Here is a 12,313-nt window from a genome sequence, read left to right on the forward strand (position 1 = left end):
GCGATGCATACCAGGATTTATAATATTCTTTCTTCTAAGTTGCAGGAGATTCACATAACTCAAATCTAGGATTACGAAGCCACCTATCGACATTAATATTGGCAAGATGAAAGATGTCTTATTAACTGGCAATGTAAGCTATTTTATTCACATTCTTGCTCTAAAAAATTAAAATCATTTATATTGGCCTAATTTAATGTGGAATTGTATGTGTTGTACTCTAAGTTCTAAGGCAGTATTTTATTTCGATATCAAATTTTTTACGTCTATTATTCCCTTGCAAATGCTACACTTATCTCCCTCAAATAATTCAGTGTATCACACAGCAAAAGAACGACTTTATCCGTGCATTCTAGTCACATTTAAATAATACCGTATTTGTTATCAAGTTCGCTATTATAATCGATGTGTATATTGAGACGGACTGCGAGCGGATCTCCAAGCACTCACAGCACGCATATCGGCATATATATGTATGCATATAATTGTATTTATTGCCATGGAGCCTAAAATTTATAAGATGCGGTGGACTCTTAAGAGGAACTTGTGGAGATTGACTCGAACATGGCTGAATTTGTAGATATATAGTTCAAGCACGGACACTAATACTCTAGTATTGAAAATTTGTGGTGCGGATGCAAATCTTGCCGACCTTTTTCTTCCGACCTTTACATCTGCCATCCAGGCCAGTACGTGTTCATCTCTGGCAACAGTTAAATTTTCCGAATAACTTAATTTCGAAAATTTGGTAATCTTGTCGACCTTTTTTTTAACCTTTGCATCTGCCATCCAGGCCAGTGCGTGTTCATCTCTGGTAACAGTTACATTTTCCGAATTGCTTAATTACGAAAATTTGTTAATCATTGGTGCGATTTACTTCTCCTTATTAAGAAGAGTTCGCCACAGATGTATGCGGTGTCATTGGTGTCTAGCATCCTGACGTGAGCCTGGTCGCTGTACGTGACGTCATAGCGAACACGGAGGAAGCCATGGTCTTCTAAGCGCTCGAGAAACAGCCATCTCTGCTTGTAGAATTCAACTACCTGATCAATGAATTTATGAATCAATATAACAATATGTTAAAAATATCTAAAAATAAACCTATAAATAGCCAGAGACCACGCTTTTGCAAGTACCAGTAAAGTAAAAATAAAAACAAAATAAATAAAATAAAAATAAAGTAAAATAAACCTAGAAATAGCCAGAGACCACGCTTGTGCAATTGTTGCGTTATATTTTCAAGATCGAATTGATTAATAATATCGGCATTTGATACGCAATTATAACATATGCGAGCTTACGATCTTTTTATCATTTACAAAATGCATCAATCTTGCCTCAAAAAAAAAAACGTATCTAGAGGAACTAATAAAAGATTCATCCTATTTTGCAAAATAAACCAGGATTCAAAATTCTATAAATCAGGGTCTTGTGCAAATGGCTGCTGAATTTCATTTAAAGACTTCTGCTAATTTCAATCTTGGGTCAAATGAAAACACGCAAGCATGGCATCGTCATTAGTCTCAAATTTTAAATACGGTTGCCACACCATGTGCAGCTGCACTTGAATATCTTTATGAGTTACGTGATGCAATATGAATAGAATTTCTGCAATGTATCCCATATCAATATAAGTTTTCTAGACAAATGTTGTCTTACTTATCCCTCAGTGCCTATTCTTTCAAAAAAAGTTAAGAGATCGTAAGTTCATCAGCCAATCATTGACGGTCTTTCAAGCAAAATCCACCAATCATAGACAAGAAAATAGAGCGTAAGTACTTACGTTCACTTAGCGAGTTTTGAAAGTATGGCACCTGGTGTACTTAGTCACGAATCCCTGTCCTAAGTTTCAGGTAGAAATATAATATATCTGGAGGCACATAAACGTGCATTTGGGACAATTACGCCGAAGTGATTGAAATTCGACGATGAGTTTTTCTCAGATGAACCTGCAATGATTATTTGGTCGCATGAAAAAATTGACTCCACGACGAACTCTAATCGCGATACTCGGAATTGGTCTGCATGTACTAATTGAACTAATTGGAATGGTCTGTTCTAAAATTAAAGTATATAGAAGGATAAACTGAAATAGGAGATTATTAGGAAATATTAATTAAATTGTCTTCGTATACGTACGATTCTGGAAAAAAATATCCCTATGAGTTTCTGAACGTTAACACTAAGTTGCAAATTACAATCTTATATTAATACAATTGATGCTGAACAGTTAATTACTGGGACTTGATTATCCCGTGCGTCGTGCTATCCTTTGTGCAACCTTAATTTTATTTCATGTTCTTTATTCAAGCGTCCAATCTCAACGTAAATACTGGCATGTAAAAGCTCATTCTCCGCATTTTTAGCGCATTTTCTCATATATGGAATAAATTCACTATTGTGCTCGCCATGTCCGTCTTTCTGTCTGTCCGTCCGTGACCTCAAGTTTTCGTCGACGAGAAAATGCGCTCTCTGTCACTCACTGCAGTGAGTACTGAGTTATATTTTTTATAAGAATAATCCTATAAGTTCTCGAAGTAAATTCTACTCACACGATGCGCTGATGAATCTGGTATGAAGAAGTGGAACTCCACCATCAGTTGCTGGACGCCAACAAGAAGGTTGTTGTCAAGAATGTATTCCAAAGACCGCCATTCATCCATCTCAATGTCGATCTTCAGAGTCCCAAAATTGTTTTGGAAAAATTACAAGTGGGCCCCAGAAATGATAAGATTTTTGTCGAATTATCATTCACTTTCGTATTGCATTTTTGCATATATCGTATGAGCATTTTGTTCTCACATTTTCTAAATTCTCGGAATCTAATAACAAACTTGTGTTAACGAAGTTGTTTAACGAAGAACATACAGTATAAAGGCTGAATTATTTTTACATCAGACTACATTTCACTGAAGCAATAGAGAAGTTGGTATAGATTAGCAGAGTGGGAATGCTTGAGTTACTATAAATAGTGTCTGAATTTACGTTATATGTGCTGAAGACCTATCGGTGTAAAGCCGAAGTAATGATGGTAAGTATAAGAAAACCATCATAACGTTGAAGGGTGCGTAAAAAAAAGGTCAACAATATGGTAGAATGCTGTGTGCCAAAAAGGAAGTATTTCTAGCTCGATACCTATTGCAGTGTAACACATAACAATATATTAACAAAGAGCATCGTATTTCATAAATTCGCACGTATCTATTATAGGTGAAACCTTCAGATTGATACAGTGACCACGGAAAATTAAGAAGAAAGCTCCATATAAGAGTTTCAGCGTAACGAAACAGAAATTTCCCATATAGACCAGAAGATAGGTAGGTCAATAATGTGAAATTATTGTCCTGACGTGTTCATATTTTCTTCAGGAATTCTAGTTTCTGGCAATTAAGGTTATCAACGAATCTCTGATCACTGTTTTAGTCACCTTCAAGTAGCGGACTGGGTCAAAGTGTTTACCTTCAAGTAGCGGACTGGGTCAAAGTGTTTACCTTCAAGTAGCGGACTGGGTCAAAGTGTTATAATTTGACATGTAATAGTAAAATTTTGAATCTTGTATTAAATTAGAAAAACTTACCGGCAAGCGCTTCATCATGGTAGCAAAATCAATACCTGATTATAAGGTATGTTCAGAAATGCTTACCTCATTTTTGTCGCCAAGTCCGATTGGCAAGAAAGTGAGTCGACCGTCGACCCAATCATACGAACCCTCAGGCAACGTTGGATCCATCATGAACACGCGACACCCATACTTTGCGATCTGCAAAGTTCCATTGAAAAAACACAGAAATGATCAATAATTGCTTCCATTTTGGATCACTGATAATCATTTTCTCATACTGTTATATTGTTATTCATTACCATCCAATATTCAATCTAAATTCACACAAACACTACTGTGCCATTTCTTTAGTTTCTTTAAATTCTGAAAATGAAAAGTCATTCTTTGTGAAAGCAATAAATTTATTTCCACGGCAATATCATGATTTAATTGCAATTTATTTAGGCGTTCTCTTGTATTGGCGTTTTGAAGGTTTCCTGCTTGTGAATGTCGTATGCACACGACATCAGAGTTTCGTTTACCACAAAGTGCCAATTAATTGTCAATGTGATTGAAATTAAAAACAATTGTCAATCAATTGTTCAAATTGGAAACAATTGTCAGTTGTTTCAATTTAATTGAACGTATACGATCGAGGGAAAATATTCCAGGTTACACCGATTAACGTTTATCGGAAGTACAGCTTCCAATTTTTTATAAGGAAATTGATAATTAATGTCAAGCTTAAAGATTTTGCCAATGCGTATATTATATTTAAATTATATTTATTACATCCATATAAATAAATTACGACACATAAAAAAGTATAAATATAAATAAACTACCCACATATGATATGACCTCCGAAAATTATCGTACTTTTTAAGATTCAGCCTGATTTTCGTATATACACCATTCAAGTTTTAACCCCAGTTTACTTGCTTGTCGAAGCTAATGTCGTTCTGGATACCAAAAGAGTATACGACACAACGCTTGTTATCGAGCGCCACGTCAGCGTCCAGGCACAGCAGTTTCATCCCGTCTTCTCCACTAGAAAAGAGATTTTGTCATATTTTTCCAAATTCATCTTCATCGCTCTCATATATACATTCCGCTGGTACGTTTATGTTTAATAGCAACAAGGGTATGACTTTTTATATCTCTGAACCAACGTGATGTGTAATTTTTTAATGCCGGTTCAAAGGTTAGATCAACTGATGATGAAATATCTGCGTTATGGAAGGCCAAAATAATGAATTAAGTGGATGCTTCGAAGCGTTAGAGAGGTAGTCAAAATTTCAACATGGAATTCCAATAAAAAAATTTCTGATATAAAAATATTTCATATTTCTGTAGAGAAAATATTACAAATTGAATTTTAAATTCAAGACGTCATTCATGCAGGAAAAACGAAAATTCATCCGTGAAACCAGCTTATTCTCGAAGATTATTGTTGACAGTGATTCAAGGAAGAAGTGGTTTATCTTGTAAAGATATAATATTTGTTTTGGAATCACGATCTGTGCATCGTCAGCCACACAAACGGTACAAAATTAGAAGATGAAAGGGATCTTTCTCTTTTTGTTTTATTTCCGGTTTATGCGCACCAAAAACAGCACTCAGATTCATGTTGGTGGTTCATGTCTCCACCAGATTGCCACTGCTCGATTGCATTTCCATTCGTTATTAGTTCACGTGGACTGATATTTTTAAACCAAGATTGTTTCCAAGAAAAGCTTTGTTCCGTCAAGATTAATTCCGACTATTTTCCAAGTAAAAATTATTGGTGGAGCATCGAAGATTATTGGCCGGTGGAAGTTATAGGTGGAGCACCGATGGCGCATCGATGAGGCATCGATGGCGTGTCCGGCCTATGTTCCAACTAAAGCCTGCCGATGGCCAGCAAACCCGAAAAACTCTTCATCCACCAATAACTCCCCATTGGTACTGGTGGTGCATCGACGAGCCAAAGATGGCCACCTTTAAAATCAAATCGATAGAAGTTTACCTTTAGTTTCATATCCCATGCATTTACTGATATTGCTTCATGCGATCACACATTCTGAGGATTACATATGTAAATCTACATTGGCAGTGCAATTACCAATGCCAGACATGTAGCAGGAACAAATTATAGGAGTACCCTACACATGCCTCGTGAGAAACCGACTTGAAGAAAAATTTTTGCCTGCAGGATGCGAACTCCTATCTCACTTGAGCGACGCCAAGCCTCTACCGTTGAGCAATCGGAAAAGTCTTTGCAGTGGTATAATTTTAAAATATTTAATTGCAGTATTGCAAGTATTAATTTCATCAAATGGCAGAATTTAGTGCTACCACCGTGATGATTAGATGTTTCCATTAACCATTTTATTTGTACATGCTGCTATAGGGTAACATGGGGCAGCGAGCCCACTGCGGGTCATTTGCCCATAGCGGGTTTCTCGCTAAGTATGGCAGATATTGGTCCGTGTTCTCTCCCGCCGGTCGACAGTTTCACTGGGATGAAGTGTACGGATTTACGTTTTGCTAAGTCTTTGCGTTATTAAGTTATTTGTGAATAACTGTTTTAGCTCAGATAAAAATTTTTTGCTGCTAAATAAAACTGTTTTCGATTACTGTAGATGAAGCTTTTGAAATTACTGTGAATTATATTTTGAAAATAATATTTATAGGGATAATTTTGAGATCAAGTTTAGACAATTAGCTTTTAAAATAAAATGTTGACTCGATAAAAATTGAAATGATACCTAGTGGGGCAACGGGCCCACGCGTATCAGGGGGCAAAGCGCCCATGGTGAAGTCTTGTGTTATACGTCATTAGATTTGTCTCAATGACCTTTTCAAAACAATGACTAGCTTTTTTAATTACAAATTACACTTCATATTGCATGATTTTTTTTTATTTGCCGCCTCAAGGCAGCAGGTTTAGTTTCTAGTTATGCGTATTTATGACCCCTTATCGAGTTATTGACTCTTGCCTTGCCAAAAGTTGATTTCAGTCAACACCAATGAGAAAATGCTTGATAAGTATCGAAGTTTTATAATGAACAAAGAACCACCTCGTATAAAAAAAACTTCATCAAAAATTTAGTTTAAAAAAAGGCGAGGGCGCGCTGCCCCATGTTGCCCTTTTTGAGTAAGCAGCCGCTGAAATAAATTTAATCTAGCCATAACGAAAATTAAAGGCTACGGGAAAATGCTTGATAAGTATCGAAGTTTTATAATGTGAACATTACACCAATTTTGACAGAGGTTCGATTCGAAATGTTTGCACCATGAATATTATTGCGAGAAATTAGGAATTGACATCACGCGATGATTTTGAAATGTTTGGCGTGAAATACCTTCATCAATTCGTGTCACTATTTTTCTCTAGCCTTATCTTTAATATTTTGAATAATATATATTATAATGAATAGGAAAGATACCGAGACCACTTTATTTGAAGCGGAGAATTAAACTCTTATTAATTATCCGACAGTATAATCAAATTTCCACTAAATTATATTAATTTTACCATCAAAATCAGCGATGGAAAACCGAATTTTTACGCATATCCCTTTGCGTAAAGAAGGCACTTTTTTGACAAGCAAATTACTCGTAAAACACATATTTCAAGCAAGACGTGTTAGAGATTACTAGGAGAGAAGCTAAACGCCGACGCGCCCAGGTGTGAACTTGAACTTACTGGCCCTGCTTGCTGCGCCTTTAGAGATGCCAAGCCGCTGTCGACTATGTCTTCGGGGCTTCAGAGTTTAGATCAGTGGTTCTCAAAGTGGGCGATATCGCCCCCCTAAGGGCGGTGGAAAGATTTTTGGGGGCGGTAAGGAAGAAGAGGGCGTTTGGGGGGCGATAGGGGGGGCGGCAGTCCAAAGTCAAAGTCAGAAGTTCCAACGTTTCTCCAACGATTTGTACACAACACGTGCAGCACATCATGACTCCCAGCGATGTTTTTTTCACCCAGATCTGTTTTTTTAACCTCTCCTGGATTTACGTCTCGGACAAATTAACGGTCGGACTCGCGGCCGGTCTCACGGCCAATTTCCAAATTCTATGATCAAAGAACATCTCTCAAACTAATGAACTCAAACTCGATGAAACTTGGAACACGTATTCACTAGGACATAACGGTATTGTTTAGCTCGTGTTTTTTAATTTTGCCTTCATTTTTTTTTTGCCGTAGTTACTGTATATGGCATTACGGGCCGAAATTCACGGTGATCAAGGAATTTCTTCCCAACTATTGAACAGATTCGAACGAAATTTTGAATTTACAGTCCTAACTACCGAACGGTTATGTTTAGTTCGTGAAAATTTATTCGATTGTGCCTTTGTTCGCAAGTTTTTTTTATCATTTCACCTTCATTCGTGATTTAAACAGCAATACGTGCTTAAATTCGCAGCAATCAAGAAATTTCTTCCAAAACTACTGAATAGATTTGAACCTGTCTCTTATACACATCTAGATGTGTATAAGAGACAGACCAAAACTCGCTCTATATTTCTCAATAACGAACTTTCTACAACAGCCAGAGATCAGGACTACTATAAGTGAGTGAGTTGTCTTGTGGGAAGAGTTTCTCCAAGACTTGCGACCTTCCACACCCATCGCATGGCTCGTCGACTCCACTTCGATTATACTGTTATCGAGTTAAGTATACGAAAATTGGGGCGATTCGTTCCACTTCACAACCTGTCTATTATAATGCTTAATTATACCGTTACAGTTTTTGTGATCAATCNACATTGTTCCTAGGACAATTTGTATCAGGAGCAGTCTGATAAATGCCGATTGGCTTGACTTTGGCTTGAAAAATTTGTGAAACACCTTGCTTCTGTCTGTCAGTTTTACTCGTACCTAGCAAATTTACGCTAAATGTACTTGCATAAAAAACTTACAAGCCAAGCACACAGACCGAAGTCATGGTTTCGTCTTGATCTCGAATGAACCGCAACCTGATAACTCCTGTCTACGCTGAATAAATTACAATGACAGATTCCTTCGTGCACCGTGCAGTTTGTGCAAACGGGTAGCGGTTGCTTACAAGAGATTTGCCTGCACTGCGTTACAGATGATTCGGGTCCTATAAAGCATCGATGACTGCCACCTATGCACTCTCGATTTATTGGTATTTTAGTGTCGATTGTTGGCAGATGATTCCACCCACCGTTACACCACCTATAGTCTACCATCGCCACCGATAATCATCGATGCGCCACCCTTAATTTTTATTTGGGTTATGAATAGAAAACAAAAAATTTTGTTGTGATTGTAAATGGCAACCACACAAGTCTTGTTAACTCAAGACAATTGTTTATTGGCCGCTTCTGAAAAAATAGTAAACTGTCGTTCATATCGGGGAAAATGCCCAAAAAAAAAATTAAGGGTGGCGCACCGATGATTATAGGTGGCGGTAGTAGTTTATAGGTGGCGTAACGGTGGGTGGCCAAATCTGCCAAAAATCGACAATAAAACATCAATAAATTGAGAGGGTGGCGAGTATATGTGGCAGTCATCGATGAATCATCGATGATTTGTAGGGTCTAAATAATCGATAGCGCATTGCAGGCAAATCTCTTTTAAGCCATTGAAAACCGTTTGCCTACAAAGTGCACGAAGGAATTTGCCACTGCAATTTATCCAACGTAGAAAGGTTTTATTGGTTTACGGGTCATTCGAGATCAAAACGAAACCATGGCTTCGTTCTGTGTGCTTGGCTTTTAAGATTAAGTTATGTTAAGAAAATTTAGCGTGAATTCGGTAGGTACAGAATAAAACTGACATAGAAGCAAGGTGTTCACAAATTTTTCAAGCCAAAATGAAGCCACTGGCCATGTATCAGACTGTTCGATCCTGATATAAATTATCTGAGGATCAATGGAAAATTTTGTTGCAATAAATACAGTTTCTCCATAGATGACCGCTAATATAATTTTTCTTGTTCACCTGGAATATTGCTTAAATTCATTATGAAATTCGCGTATGAGCCAGCTGGCTGTGTTGGAAATAGTTCGATCAATTGAGACTAATTATTGTATCATTAAGTATAAATTATTTTAAGGATTGATTAAGTGTTCCTTAATATTTACAATATTCTCATGTAGCCCCATTTATCTAAACTCAAAAGCCACTTTGACAGCGGCTCGGCTACTTTGTAAAGCACAGTGGCTAAGCAGCGACCGAGTCAATAAGCATGCCTTCATACCGGTTGGGTTGCCGTGCGTCGGCGTTGAGCTTCCTACTAATCTTTTACCTTGTCCTGCTTGAAACATGTGCTTTCCGGGTAATTTGCTTGTCACAAAAGTATCCTTTTTACGCAGAGGATACGAGTAAAAATTCGGTTATTCTGAATTTCTAATAAAGTGGCCCCGGTATCTTTTCTACGCAAAAGGCTAGAGATTATGCTGCAGAAAAATCGTGACTAGAAGTGGTGCAGGCATTTCGCGCCTGTCAATCGAGTGATATGAATCCCTCATTTCACGTAAGAATATTCTTGGTGAAAATATATCGATAAGCCATGTATATCGGCACATGTAATATATCGGCACAGAAGAAATAGGCCATGGGCATATTTCTTCAGTGCCGACACTTCTATTCTATTCTATTTCTCGTTGCCTTTACTCTGAGCTGAACCATCGTTCGTAATGGATAAATGAAGTTTATTTCGCGGCTGTTTACTCGAATATAGCAGCATGTTCCAAAAATTGTTGATGGGACCATCAAATCATCACGGTGGTAGCATTAACTTCTCTCATTTGATGAAACTAATATTTGTAATACTTCAATTGAATCTTTAAAAATTACAGGACTGCCATGTCCTCTCCGATGGCTCAACCGTAGAGGCTCGGCTTCGCATGGGGGAGATCGAATCCTGCAGGCAGGGACTTTCATCAAGGCGATTTCTCATGAGGTATGTGTATGGTACTCTGATAATTTGTTCCTGCTACATGTCTGGCATTGTTACTTGTACTGCCACGGTAGATCTGCATAAGTAGCCATTGCATGGTGATTGTGTGAAGCAATATCAGTAAATGCAGTAGCATCGGATTTGAAACTAAAGGAATTTTTTTATTGACTTCATTTTAAGGGTGGCCATCGGTGTCTCATTGATGCGCCACCGGTGTCAATGCGTAGTTATTAACGGAAGAAGAGCTCTAAGGGGTAGGGAGGCCATCGGCAGGTTATAGGTGTGGGATAGGTGAAGCACGCCACCCTTAATTCAATTCACTGTATAAATCATAGTTGCTCCACCTATGGCGTCCGCCGATAGCCATCATAAAAAAATAGGTGCTCCGCTCTTAATTTTTATTTGGGTGGTCATGGATAAGGACGATTTTCTTGCTACTTTATATAATAGTGACAAATCATGTTACTTGCTTTTGAAATATTCATCTTGTGAGACATTCAAAAAGCTAATTTTTAATTAGCAGTAATAAATTCTGGATAACTTCCAATCATAATTACTATACTGAAATTAATTCATGAGCCTTAGACTGTATGCACTCACCCGTTACAAGATTTCCCGCCGACTTCGACGAGTTTTCGGCACTTGGTCTGGCCGGGCTCCAGCTCCAGTCTGTCGAAGAGGTCGATGGATCTCCGTAGCCATGATACGTCCCTGCCGATGATAACTATTTCAGAAACCAATGGTAGCATCTAAGATGTTTCTATTTTAAAACATTTAATTTTTCATTTTAAAGCACGCAAATTTATGACATTCATGCGTATATATGAATAATTTTCGGAAAAACTTCATTTATAACACGCAATTTTTAATTCATATCAATCATTATTGGAAAAACTTCATTTATAACACGCAATTTTTAATTATTATCCATCAATATTGACAAAAATTCATTTATAAAAAGCAATTTTTAATTCATATCCATCATTAATGGAAAAAACTTCGTTTATAACGCGCATTTTTGACTTCAGAATGAGAAATGGCGGCTTAATAGGAAAAGTAATCCTATATTAATACCAAATAAATGCAATATGACTCAAATATTAGCGAATTCATAGGTAAAGCAGAAGACAAAAATTAATTATAAATAGGACAAATTTGTATTTTATTTATTGAGAAACTAAAAAGACCATTTTATCCATACTTAGTTCAAAAATTTTGAAGAGTTCAGTATAAACGATATGGCGCCAATCTTTACTTCTCCGTCCGTTTTAAAATTATCTTCATTTAATCCTTACGACCTTCGCTGTTCTTAATATTATTCATGGCATTATTTAATGTAAATAAAATATTTATCATCAGAATCTCCACCATTACAATAGACTTCTGATGAATTAGCATCCGGTTCATAATGTACTTGCTTGAACTCACCCTTTGGCAATACTCTCATATGGGTTATCTGAATATGATATCAATGGTTCTAACTGTTCAGTTTGCCACGTAAATTTATCTCTAAAAACCATTACAATTATGAGCATCATGACAAGAAGTATAAGGATTCTAAAAAGTTCCGAGAACGGAATGAATTTCATCCCAATGAAAAACGATAACAATTTTCTGTAAGAAAACGGCCTAATTAATGTATGCCATGAATAGTAAATAATATGGATATATAGCTTGTTGATTGTAATTCTTTGGAAATATTTTCTTCGGTGTTCTCTTAACGTAAGATTGAGTTTTTTCAATTTGTTTGACATCATTCAAATCCATTATTCAGTCGGTTAACTCAAATCGATCATTCAAAAAATTTCGTTAATTTCCGAAATACGTCATCTAAAAAGGGTATCATCTGGCATATCTATTT

At 36.8% G+C, this 12,313-nt stretch overlaps 1 protein-coding gene across 1 annotated transcript; it reads right to left on the reverse strand.

Moving 5' to 3' along the window:
• Window positions 1-860: 860 nt before the first annotated feature.
• Window positions 861-12,047, reverse strand: LOC125178492. The gene is made up of 6 exons (XM_047882333.1): window positions 11,881-12,047; window positions 11,053-11,163; window positions 4,480-4,591; window positions 3,644-3,760; window positions 2,553-2,675; window positions 861-1,043 (listed from the first exon to the last, which is right to left on the reverse strand). The coding sequence occupies exons 1-6, from the start codon at window positions 12,039-12,041 to the stop codon at window positions 861-863; spliced, it is 807 nt and encodes a 268-aa protein (XP_047738289.1). The 5' UTR covers window positions 12,042-12,047.
• Window positions 12,048-12,313: the final 266 nt, after the last annotated feature.

The sequence above is a fragment of the Hyalella azteca genome, unplaced genomic scaffold (genome assembly GCF_000764305.2).
Source record: "Hyalella azteca isolate HAZT.00-mixed unplaced genomic scaffold, Hazt_2.0.2 contig10215, whole genome shotgun sequence".
NCBI lineage: Eukaryota > Metazoa > Arthropoda > Malacostraca > Amphipoda > Hyalellidae > Hyalella > Hyalella azteca.